The sequence below is a fragment of the Lottia gigantea genome, assembly GCF_000327385.1.
Source record: "Lottia gigantea unplaced genomic scaffold LOTGIsca_155, whole genome shotgun sequence".
NCBI lineage: Eukaryota > Metazoa > Mollusca > Gastropoda > Lottiidae > Lottia > Lottia gigantea.
In genome coordinates this window covers 197,868-211,563 of record NW_008707882.1, presented here as the reverse complement: position 1 = coordinate 211,563, position 13,696 = coordinate 197,868, and the positions used below count along the sequence as shown (strand labels likewise).

Genomic DNA, 13,696 nt, shown 5'->3' with positions numbered 1-13,696 from the left:
ATAAAATATTTCGAATTTGTTACCATGGAAATATGATCATGTGATTGGAGTATTAAATCATGTGACTTTATTAAAGGCAATTAGTTAGATATTACATGTACACTGTGATAAAGAAGGAAATTTGTATTAAAAATATTGTAGAAAAATTAATATTATTTATCTTGCCAAAATAAGTTTTGTTTATGCAAACCATATTGAAGGTATTGAAGTTATTTCAGTTCATATTTTGATCATCTTAATGTAGATATCAGCCAGTCTGTATAATTTTTGTTTGTTTAGATCAAGTTATTGATATTATTTATGTACTATTTACATTGTATACTTTCTTTTTACATCATCTTTAAGATAAAGAGTTTTTTAATACTCTATTGTTCTTTTGCAAGTCACAATAATAGGGCACTCTAAATATATATAATTCAACACCATATTTTAATTTACCAATCTTGCTGAATATAGATCTACAATTAGTTAAATTTTGGCATCATTGTTGTGTGCTTGCAGCCCGGGAATTTTTTTTATACTTGTGCTATTATCTGTAATAAAGTGACTGGAAGCCAGTTTCAACTCAAATCATGAGTTTCAATTTGATTTTCATTTGTATATTGTTATCATTGAGTTACTGATAGTATTGTAGATAGATATGTTATTATTTAAGTGAAGTTAGACAAAGATATTTATTATATTCTAATGATGTGACCTGTCTTTAAACAGAAACAAGTCTATTTTGTTTTGGAGTGGAATAAATTGAAGTTTAAACAAGCTGGTAATGTGTATTATGTTGTATTTATTACACACTATACAGGACTGTTGATTTGGATATATTTTCCGTACAGGACCAGTGGGGCAATTCAAATGAAAAATCAAAAACCAGACTATACAAAAGCTGACTGTTTTTATGTTTGAATTTTTCCTGTATATGGGTATAAATATCTTTGTTTAACTATAGTTATGTTAATAGTTGTTATATGTAAATATGTAAATAATCTATGTAGATAATAACAAGGTATTTCCACTTCCTCTTCGAGATAGAAAGGTGTTGACAGTCGAACAAACTTAATATGAAATTTCAGTACATTCCATATTTCAAATACCGTTGGCTGGTTGTGGATTAAGAGGAAACAAATTCATAAGAAAATGTTTCAAATATTAGATTAAATTAGGTGGTGTATAACCTACCTTGAAAAGCCGACACAGATATCATATTAGAATATGAAATTCCAGCTTGATTTGAGTTACCGGGGTATTTACTGAAGCTTTGATCAAATTTAGCACGTCATGGAATCTATTGAATTATGCTTATAATGAATATTTTTCAAGCTGTATTTTGTGTCTAAATTTGCAGATATTTCTCAAGTATTTAGTATGAAAATGATGTGTTGCATTCTTATAGCAGCTTTATCAACACTTTGCCTTAGCCATGTAGTATACAATCAAAATATTATTGATCAAATTATAGTGATTAGGTTCAAAGGTCAGATTGTTGGAGATTTGCATCCAATAGTTTTACATTTACAATGAAATGATATAGTGAATGACATAAAACATAGTATTGAAAACTAATAAAGCAAATCTTCAAGAATGTGAACTAGAACTAAATATATGCATAGAATTATTTGTTAGCTAGTGACAACGAACAAATTTACTTGTTGTGATATTTATTATAATGTATGTAGCCTTTTGTCTTGGAAACATAGAAAATTCACTGATTTGCACTGACTGATGCACTATGATGAGTGAAGTCTATTTACATTGCAAGTCATATCTGAAACCTGTCAATTAATTATTCCATTGTATGATTTATATTTGTGCACATCTGGTTGTGATTTATAACAAAAAATATAAACAGCCTAGGTTATTTTGAGGTAGTTTTTAGTTGTAATCAACACAATGAATAACTAGCTTGTCTAATTTTAATAATGATTTATTCTATCCAAAATAGACAGTTGAGTTTAGGTTTAAAATCAGACATGGAGGTGAACAATATCACTGCTGGACTAGAAACAGGTTGTTTTGGTTTGAAATTAATCATGGTATGCCAATATTTTCTTGTTGACAAGACAACAGGTGCCCTTACACCATAGTGATCACTAGTTGTGTATTGTTGAGAATAAGAATAGTGGTCATAAGTTTTAAATTCAACTCTCAGTCCACTCAGCTGTGAGTTGTGTTCAGTTCTCACAATCACCTTCATACCTAACCAATTATCGCTATGGTGATAGGGCATTTAGCTGATGTAAGTGGAATATTTAATGAAAATAGTATTGATATACTGTTATATGGGCATTATTTTATATAAAGTTCTATGTGCTGTAAGTGTAGATGAGCTATATACTAATTACTAGATATTAATTGTGATAGAGATCAATGTATGCCAATTGACATTAAATAATAATTCAACTCACTATCAGTCTTATTTATAATCTCAAGTGGTTATAGTATATCAGTGGTTCCCAACCTCTTTCAGTTCTCATGTGATACAACAGGTACAATAGGATGCTAAGCAGATGTTATGGAAGACTAAATACAGGATTATTATTTTTACACAAGACAAAGATAGCGAAACTTTTATTATAAAAATCATTTCTATACTTCTAACTAATAATAATAATAATAATAATAATATTTATATCTTGTAGAAAAATATACTGGTAATAACAAAGAAAAACATTTCATATCCAGTTACATTTCATTTTTGCATAAAACAATTTACATAATATATTATTTTCATTTCGAAATTTTTTAATGAAATCCTTTCAGGACATTTCTGCATATTTAATGTAAATAACAAAAGTCTTTCTTAACCTCAGGTACATCAGGGTGGCATTGGAGAATTCTGAACAGGTTCTGTTGGTTTCAATTTTGGCCTCAATTTAACAGTACAGGAGCAGATGCCATTCAAAATTTTTCCATCTATTTCTTTCTACTCCATTTTGAATTCTCTCTACACTTGTAAAAATTCTCTGTCACGTCTTCGTAATGCACATCTCGTCCTGACGAAAATATCAACAAGTTGGCATCACGCAGACACTAAAATATTGAGTGGTTGATCAAGTGCTTATTGAAGTAACAAGCTTGAGAATAAAAACAACTGTTAATGCTATGTACTTAACTGCTCATACCTCCAACATCGCAGTAATTCAACAATTATTGCTTCCTATTGTTTTTAACTCTAGCAAGGCTCCAATGCCACTGTCAATTAAGGAATCATGATAGTATTTTACAGAGAAAGATGATTCTGTATATTCCTGAAGCTGGTAATGTTTACTCTTTAGAGATATCTTTATTTAATATGGTTGAGAAAACTTAAAACAAGTTCAAGCAATTAGCAATTTATCATACCAATTTTTAGTTTGGGCTTAAATTTAAATTTTGATTCACATTTTTTTATATTCAGAAGCAATTAAAAATGTTCCAGTTATCTATCAAATATTGAATTGTTCTGATTCACAGATCGTTGTGAGGAATTTTAATTTAAACCAATCATAGGAAATATTGGATCGCAAAAGGGTTAGAATTGCAAACTGCAATGCGATACCACTTAAATTAAACCCTGAGTCCAAGCAGTTTTAGTAGTCAACAGAAAGTTCTCAGCATTCCTTTAAGTTGGATTGTACCAATGCAGTGATCTAGATACAGCTTTTTCCCACTGATGGAATGTGTATTTGTAATCTTTCCAAGTGGGTTGTGGATTATATATAGTGTTATCTCCCCTTAATTCACACAGTTCTTCTTTACTGTTCCATACACCTGGAATATATCAAGTACATGTTTATACTAAATACAGATACTGTTACTGATATCTTTTATCAAGTACATGTTTATACTAAATACAGATACTGTTAATGATATCTTTTATCAAGTACATGTTTATACTAAATACAGATACAGATACTGATATCTTTTATCAAGTACATGTTTATACTAAATACAGATACTGTTACTGATATCTTTTATCAAGTACATGTTTATACTAAATACAGATACTGTTACTGGTATATTTTATCAAGTACATGTTTATACTAAATACAGATATTGTTACTGATATCTTTTATCAAGTACATGTTTATACTAAATACAGATACTGTTACTGATATCTTTTATCAAGTACATGTTTATACTAAATACAGATACTGTTAATGATATCTTTTATCAAGTACATGTTTATACTAAATACAGATACTGTTACTGATATCTTTTATCAAGTACATGTTTATACTAAATACAGATACTGTTACTGATATCTTTTATCAAGTACATGTTTATACTAAATAAATACAGATACTGTTAATGATATCTTTTATCAAGTACATGTTTATACTAAATACAGATACTGTTACTGATATCTTTTATCAAGTACATGTTTATACTAAATACAGATACTGTTACTGGTATATTTTATCAAGTACATGTTTATACTAAAAACAGATACTGTTACTGATATCTTTTATCAAGTACATGTTTATACTAAATACAGATACAGATACTGATATCTTTTATCAAGTACATGTTTATACTAAATACAGATACTGTTACTGATATCTTTTATCAAGTACATGTTTATACTAAATACAGATACTGATACTGATATCTTTTATCAAGTACATGTTTATACTAAATACAGATACTGTTACTGATATCTTTTATCAAGTACATGTTTATACTAAATACAGATACTGTTACTGATATCTTTTATCAAGTACATGTTTATACTAAATACAGATACTGTTACTGATATCTTTTATCAAGTACATGTTTATACTAAATACAGATACTGTTGCTGGTATATTTTATCAAGTACATGTTTATACTAAATACAGATACTGTTACTGGTATATTTTATCAAGTACATGTTTATACTAAATACAGATACTGTTACTGATATCTTTTATCAAGTACATGTTTATACTAAATACAGATACAGATACTGATATCTTTTATCAAGTACATGTTTATACTAAATACAGATACAGTTACTGATATATTTTATCAAGTACATGTTTATACTAAATACAGATACAGTTACTGATATATTTTATCAAGTACATGTTTATACTAAATACAGATACTGTTAATGATATCTCTTATAAACACTGCTTTTCATCGAAATTGACAATCGGATTTAAATAGTATTTTATTTCTATTATACATATAATTTTTACAGAATATAAATAGCCGAGGCTTATGCTAATCCATCACCAAAATTGACAACGCATGATTAGGTTGCAAACTAGCTCAACAAATGGTAAGAATGAATTGACTATTGGGCTGATCATCATCAAAACTTGAGATTTCAGAGAAATTCCAATGACTAATGGTGAAGTTCCGAACAGTGGAAACCTAGTATAACCTTTCTAATACATGTATAAAGAATTGATGGGTATCATTGAAGTATAAACTTGTAAATCTTACCAACAGCTAGACCAGCTAGGAAAGCAGCACCAAGGCTTGTTATATCAGCATCATTAGATCTTTCTACAGACTGATTTACCAAATCAGACATTAACTGGACTAAAAAATCATTTTGTGTCACTCCACCATCAGCTCTGTAAACATACAGATTATTAATAAATCATTTTCTCTCTAAGAGAGTGAATAATAATGGTAAATAAACCACATAGTTTCGGTCAGGTTTAATTCACAGTGGTATAGGAAATTACAAAAATGAAATGTGTAAGGTATTTATATTGTGGACTTCTAAGTCTAGTTTCACAAAAAATCAAGTTTGTTGCAAGTGTGGTACTTCTAATATAAAATTCTTACAGTAGGATTATTTTTTGAACAATGCCCTGTTGCTAGTATTTCAACATTTAAGCTGTGGTAAGCATCATTGTATCATCCAAACACTTGCTTTTACAAATGCAATCTTTACCTACTTATTCACTAGATTGTGCCATGGCAGCATAAAACCTATCAAATACTTTGTATGTACACGGGATATCAAAACGCTTTAGTGCTATATCGCTTACAGATTTCTCTGTGTTATATAGAATTGTGTAATTGAGTATCTTACCTTATATGTGATAAAGGTATTTTAGTCTCGACTAATATAGTTTCATACAGTAATTTAAATCTAAATGCTAAAGCCTCTAATATAGATCGGACTATATGAGCCTTGGTGGTCTGTGGACTCATACCAATCATACAAGTTGTAGCTTTATCATCATTGATAGGGGCCTGTATTCCACTAAATGCTGGTACAAAATATACTCCACCACTGTCTGTAAAATACAAAATCTCAAGTCAGTGGCAATAAGAAGAAGAAGTTTGTCTTATAGGTTTTTTTGGCCAAAGTCAGGCCAGCCTCTTTTCTGTGGGGGTCCATGGCCAGAAATGCCACAGGGACACTGGGTTTATTCCAGGCATATGTCAAGATAATACTTTTGGATGTTTAACCCTGACATGGCAAATACGTCTAGGTGTTTGAATTGGACAATAAATTGAGTCCATTCATTACATTTGAAGTCAATAATTATAAAGTATATGTATATTATAATTACCTGGTACTGACTGAGCTATATCAGATGATTGTCTTATATCATCTAGTACACCTACAATATACATATATAATATATATTGGTTATCAATCACACAAAAACAAATTCAAACAGCAAGAAGAACATGGGTATTTACTATTTATATAATGAAATATAATTTGCACCAGCATTTAACATATCGCCATTCCTTCCTAACCCATACAAAGTCACTTATTGCATTTTTGACAAAATGGCTTCATGCTTCAAGAAAAAAAAAGGGCTCCCATTGGCTGCAAACAACGGTACAGACAACAAAGAAAATATGTGATGATGCAAATAGCCAGTGCTTAAAAATATTTACCTATAGATTGAGCCCATTCTAATATACTGCCAGTATCAGCTGCCTGACCTTCAGCTACAAAGGTCATTTCATCTCCAATCTTCCAACCAATTACTGGATATAAACCTGAAGATGAATTATAAACTTGTTATATAGTTATTTAACAAATAGTATTCAACAAAAAAAACCAGGAATCTTCTTTGATAACAAAAGTACATGACGTTTCAACACAATTAACTTTTCTGGCTGATGCTGCATGAAAAAGGGTGGTTTCTTCAATAAAGGTAATACAGTGGTGTAACCTATTTTCGTGCATATAAGGATTCAACACCGAATTTCGTCAAAGTTACAAAAAACGAAATTTATTTTTATGTCTTAGATGGCAGAATGCGTCACCTATTTTCGTGTACAATGTTTGATCTATAAATAAGTCTAGAAAAACACGTTGTATGGATACCTGGTGGTATAATTAACTTCTCTTAGTATTTATCTTTAATATCAATTCATTATAACTAATGACAATTCCTTGAAAGAACCACGATTTAAAAAAAAATAGTGACTGACAAAATAAGATACGTAGCGTGATTTATTGATAAAAGTCACTGAAACAACATAAGAATATGGCCCATTTTGTGTTCCATAGAAATTTTCTGCTGACATGGAATCCGCTAGTTGATCATGTGACTTCATTCGCTGGACTACATTCTAGCAGACGAAACTTGGAATTCCGATTACCGTTTGGGATTATAAGGAAATTTGGCCGATAAAAAATGGTGACGTTTGGTAATAACTGTATTTGTCAAAGTATACATTAATACATTTTACCATGCTTGAAACTACTGGATTCATTCTACTAGCTGATATTGTAGATAAAACCCATGTTTATCAAAACAAGCAAACGCGGAGGTCACGCGAGGTTGCACATGTAAATTATTAATCCTTTCCGGAAATGCACGAAAAATAGGTTAGCACGAAATTAGGTTACTTGACTGTATGATAAGAATTTCATGAATAACATGCTAGCAGCATGGCATTGGAAGCAGACATTAACTTTCCATCTACCAACCCTAATTCACTCGCTGGAACAGTTTTCTTCAAAAAAAGACTTTTCTGGCTAAAATTAAATAAAAGACACTGACCTGCTATTGATGCATGAGGTGTTTTACCAGTATTTAAATCAACAAATGTTCCAGTTCCCATAGTAACCTTAACATCACCTGCTTCAAAACAACAATGACCAAATAAGGCACTTTGTTGATCGGCTACCTTCAAAAACAAGATAAGTAGATTATATCAAATTGTTCTGTTTGAAATTTAGGGTAACTATTAAGGTAACAATTGCAAATGCTTGTGGACTGTATATACTGCTTCCCCCTGTCAGTGATACAGGTAAGAGAGGCTGACATGGAAAAAGCGTCTAGTCGTTGGAATGGGGCAATAAACTGAGGCCCTGTGTGTTACAGGCTTTGCACATCAAAGATCCCTCGACAGTTGGAAATCGAAAAAAGAGCAGCCTAATGCTGCTGTCCTGGCAGAATTTCCCTCATTGCATCCTGTATGGCATTTTCATAAGCCCACATTGTGCAGTAAAAAGGGACATAAAACTCAATTCATTTCATTTTATTTAGATATTAACTTACCAAACATGTAATAGGAATATGAACTCCAACTAACTCTTCACTTGTAAAACCAAAATGTCCGCTAAAATGAATATCATATCATTTGATAGAAAGTGTAGGTCTAATTTGGAGAAGTTACTATCTGAAATGCACACCAATATTTTGAATCTGTATTAATAGTGGGTAGAACCTCAGTTAATAGTTTGGGTGTTATGAATTACCAATCATCTTAACTCGCTGGTTTAAAACTTATTAAGCCCAGAATAGACTAATATATACAATATTTGTACAACATGATTCAGAATTTTTATTTACCTTGTGTCTTTAACTTCAGGGAATATTGACATTGGAATGTTAACTAAATTACAAACTATACCACTCCATTCTATCTACAACATTACAATGAAATATATATGATGTTAAAAACTTTTTAACGCTCAAAAACATTTATTATAATGGTATATAATCACATTTACATAAAATAAACCAGCTTATTAGAGGGGGGTGTCTTTATTTGGTAGTCCTATGGTCAGTTTTGTATATCATTATGTACTCTACTCCATTGGCATCTCAATAATGTAGAAAAATACTAAATATCATCGATTTCAAGTTCCGCAAAATATCGCATGCATATCTAATTTAGGAGTCTTGCAGTCTTAGACATTTGGCCATCTTCAACATTGGAGGACATTAGAGTATGTTTATGTGAATTACCTGGAATGGATCAAATAAACCTGTAGAACTAGCATTAGAATAATCTGTAGCATGTACTTTTTCTCCAGTTAGTTTCCATAGCAACCATGTATCAATACAACCAAACCTTAATTTACCTTCAGCTGCATATTTACGTAACTAAAACACATGCATATTGCATACCATACTTTTCATGATAATATACAGGTATTTTTCAGTTTTACATCCCCACTTTTCTGAACCTGATTGGGCTAATGAAAACCATGCCATGCAGTGTGAAATGAGGAAAAATATCTAATTCACCCAACATTAGCTTCTATGAATTATTGTAGTCAGATAATTAGAGTGAACAGCGTATTAAAACAATTAAGGAATGACCTGAACATATTTTCAGTTTATCGATGAATAAATAGAAAAAACCTGTGTACACTGTATATACGTCAATCAAACTAGATGATAAAAGTAGTCTGTTTACACAGATATAAACCGAATGCATGTGACCGCTGTTATCCAATCAAATTGAATGATACCGTGTCAACGGAATCGTGATTTAATTAGTATCTATTAACCCTAAAGGAAACTATTATAACGTACCTCTGGTATATTTTGAAATACCCATATTAATCTCATTGTAACCTAAAACAAAAACATACCAAAATAAGTAAAACTTTAGTAGGCCTATAGTAAACATTTTGTTTGCATATCTAATCATCAAATTTATCCTGATCCTAATCAACCAATTTAAGCAGTATCAGTCCATAATAGTGGTATGAAACAAAATGCAACTTGTTGTTTGACTAGACTAGGGGGTTCAGAAATTTGCAATCCAACTACCTAAACTGTAGTATCAGTTAGCTGGAAGCAGACTTTAACTTATCATCTACCAACCAACAAAACAACCAGTCATAGCTTCTAGTTTGTTATAGCACTATCAAAATTTCTATTTCAAACAAAAAAGGTCAGGAATATGAGCTTAAAAACATTAAAATATTGCTGGTCTTACCTGTTTAGTTAAAAATTTCAAAACACTAGCAGCTAAATATCTTTTCTTTCCTGTTATAAGATGTAAAAATTTGGATCCTGAAGTTAAGGCCTAAGAAGAAGAAATTAATGGTTTAGAAATACTGACAGTGATAGTTCAAGCCTTGACCTCTGAATTCTAGACTTATCAATAATTTGATTGTAATTCTTTATATTTACAGAACCAGTGATGTTATTCTTGAGTATATTTTACCATCATCATCATCACTAATATCATTATGACCCAATAAACAGTTTTACATTTTGATAACATTAATAAATACTGCTTTGTCATGTAACAAAACCTTACTCTGCTTTTTCTGGTCATTTGTCTTATCAAAAGACAAAGCAGAATTTATTTCCTCATTTATCATTATTAATATATTCTTTCTCATCACAGCTTCAAAACTATAAAAATGTCTTACTTTCATTGTATAAGAATTATTCCATAACTTCACATGATCAGAGGCTCTTAAATCTTGCCAAGTTATAAAATTATGGTAGGGCTTCCCTGTTTCACTGAAATAAAAATAACCAAGTTATAAAATTATGGTAGGGCTTCCCTGTTTCACTGAAACAATAATAACCAAGTCATAAAATCATGGTAGGGCTTCCCTGTTTCACTGAAAAAAATCCATAATTATACAGAATTCTGTAAGATGAGTTGATATGTAAATAGTAAAATCAAGAAATAGAGGGAAGGGAGGTAATGCAATAGATCAATGATCTTGAAAAGGGTAATAAAGTAAAGTACCTGTCCCATGTTACAAATGTTCCTCTTTGTGTTGCTATTCCTAAACTTGCTATCTGACTAGCTTCAATACCACTAGCTAAAACAAATAAAACATATCAATAGAAAGATAAGTTTCCAGTTTGAGGTATCATTGAGACTATCTACATTTCAAGACCAACCAATAAACCTCTCAAAAATAACGAACCAAGGCCTTATACAAATATCTAAAGAAGTATACCAATTATAGCATTGAAAACTGACCTTACTTCAAAAAATATCTCAAATTATGAAAGCATAAAACCAGAACTATTTACACAGGATGTGCCTGTTTATTGAGGGTTTTCTTCTTCAGACTATAATAGTGATTGGATTTCTGAATATGTCCCTATATATGAAGGTTTGTGTGGCAGCCAGCAATATGTGGTTGAGAGGGGTTCACTGTAATAAAAATCCAAAGTCTGCCTTGCAATGATTTTTTACCTTGAATGGCCTCTTTTATACAAGCTTTAGACTGGTCTACCAATTTATCAGGATCCATTTCACTCCATCCTACTTGAGGATGAATCAATTCAATCTACAATGGGGGAACGTTCACAAATATAACTCTATTAGATAATTCTTTGACAGCTTACAGTAGTAGTCTAAATTCTTAGGCAGAACTACAAGTATTTGGAAATTTGAAAATTATACCAGGAGATGTTTAATTTTGTTATCTTTGGTGCAAGTTCAAGAGCAAAGTATCCTTTACTAAGGTCTTTCAGAATTAGTGTAAATTCTTATTTATCATCAGATACAAAAATGACCATTGAAAAAGCTGTTATATGACAGAAAATTTAATAAAAGCTTTTATGGAAGCATAGTCGTCATTTTAACCTTCAAAACTCTGGAACAAAAGGTTTTGAAAGCTCAAATTTTGACGGTGAGCTGTGAACAGTATTACAGATAACCTTACATAAAAAATTCAAGTTTCTTAGATTAAGGTAGGATTGGATGCCGAACCTTTCCCTTCAACCATCTATAAATAAGCTTTATATATCAACATACCTTTTTACTGCTAGAACCTTTTATATTACATGTTTTATCATACACATGACATCTAACAGTAGTGGTTCCAACATCTAGAGATAGTACATATCTCTCTTTAATATATTCTTCAGACATTCTTTATTCTTAAATATATCAAATATTCACAGTTCATCAAACACAAATTAATATCACCATTCTACAGAATTCTTTATAAAAAGGGGACCAATAATTTATATTGGATTTTCTTTTTATAAAATAAGGTAAGGATAAACAAGATAGATGAATACAAGCTTACAATTTATGAAATCAATAGGGGGAAGATAATGCTGCCTGTATGTGCATGTGAAACATTGAGTTAAAGGGAGAGATGTACTATTTTGGGGGTTGATTTTAGTTTTGAATATATGTTAATAATCTTCAAAAGTACTAGAACTACGAAAATTGCGAAATTCCTCAAATAAACTTCAAACTAGGAATTTTACTCACTATTTCTATACGTCTTTTCTATATATCACGGAGTATCTTTCAAATGCGGATAATTCTGGACACAAATGGATTTGAAGGCTCAAATTTTGACAGTAAACTGTGAACACTATTACTGATTGGCTTAGCTAAAAATTCCCATTTCTGAGACTAAAGTATGATCGGTCAAAATATGGCCCACCTGTCCCTCTAATAAATGTCATAAATAGTATATCAATACATCTTGTTCTTCCTTAGCAGATGTTACTTTCTAACTTGTATAAGTGGCTGAAAACCACTAAATAGGGTATTAAAAAAGTTATCTAGTTTTTGATAAACTATCACTGCCATTAAAAATTCTGAAAACCTAGAAACAATTTTCAATTGATAAGCCTATTAGAAAATAAAAAATTTCTTACCACAATCAAAATAAACCTTCAAATTCTACAAGTTTTTACACAAATTCAACCAAAACAGAATCCATAAACAAAACCACAAACAAATAATAACAGCTAATCCTATAATCATTAAAATATTCTAGAATTTAAATTCTAGAAAATAAAACTTTTGCCATACTGTTGTCATCTGTATACTATTATGATCTTATCTATCATTGATAAGCTAAAAGATTATAATTTTATCATGTCCTATATCAGATATATTATGAGATGTAAATTACAGGTCATAGTCTATATTCTTATGTCACATACATTAGACCACAGTCTCATTAAAATAAGACCAACCTTTCATTCCGGTTTTTTATCAGCTTATATTTTTGATATAGAAACTTCAGTTAGGTTCAAAAGACGGGCCTCTTTAAAAATTGTCAAGATAACCTTTCAAATTAACCTGATGATCCGTGCTTTAACCAATCATTTTTCCGCCCTCTCCATCACTGGGATTTTGTGAAAGTGAAGGAATTTGATAAATATAACCAAGTAACCTAGGGCTACTTTATTATCCACCTGATAAGGCCTATTTTTCAAAATAAAATTCACCACAGGCCTAAAGTGCCCTAGCTATTTAACGGAATGGAACAAAAATGGGCTATGTGGCGTAAATTACTGGAGATGGCTGATAATGTCAAGTACTAGTAGACTTTACCTGATAGTGATCTATTGGTTAACTGGATTAGTTGGCAAATTAGACACACCACTTCAGTAAACAAAACAAATTACACTCCTCACATATTCACAATAATATTGAAATGTCAACTGTCAACAAAAGTGAATATGTGTCTCTACTTTACATTTAGCAAAATATCACATATATTAACTTCTTTTGATCAATTATTTTCAATTTTTTCAATAAAAATACATTTCCTCATCAT

The 13,696-nt window shown here is 30.7% G+C and overlaps 1 protein-coding gene across 1 annotated transcript; it reads right to left on the bottom strand.

Annotated features, from left to right (window-relative positions):
- Window positions 1-2,550: 2,550 nt before the first annotated feature.
- LOTGIDRAFT_225946 (hypothetical protein) lies at window positions 2,551-13,696 on the bottom strand. The gene is made up of 16 exons (XM_009050780.1): window positions 13,471-13,696; window positions 11,923-12,047; window positions 11,359-11,452; window positions 10,900-10,975; window positions 10,571-10,664; window positions 10,129-10,218; window positions 9,720-9,761; window positions 9,147-9,284; window positions 8,748-8,821; window positions 8,454-8,514; window positions 7,953-8,079; window positions 6,835-6,939; window positions 6,498-6,548; window positions 6,011-6,218; window positions 5,410-5,543; window positions 2,551-3,747 (listed from the first exon to the last, which is right to left on the bottom strand). The coding sequence occupies exons 2-16, from the start codon at window positions 12,037-12,039 to the stop codon at window positions 3,599-3,601; spliced, it is 1,560 nt and encodes a 519-aa protein (XP_009049028.1). The 5' UTR covers window positions 12,040-12,047; window positions 13,471-13,696; the 3' UTR covers window positions 2,551-3,598.

What these genes read in the sequence shown, in the direction of transcription:
- LOTGIDRAFT_225946 (XM_009050780.1), bottom strand. Translation starts at nt 12,039, where the DNA reads ATGTCTGAAGAATATATTAAAGAGAGATATGTACTATCTCTAGATGTT. An exon ending in TATAAAAGAGGCCATTCAAG is followed by an intron (nt 10,976 to 11,358) that starts GTAAAAAATCAT and finishes TATTTGTTTTAG; the next exon opens with CTAGTGGTATTGAAGCTAGT. An exon ending in ACCTCATGCATCAATAGCAG is followed by an intron (nt 6,940 to 7,952) that starts GTCAGTGTCTTT and finishes ATTCATCTTCAG; the next exon opens with GTTTATATCCAGTAATTGGT.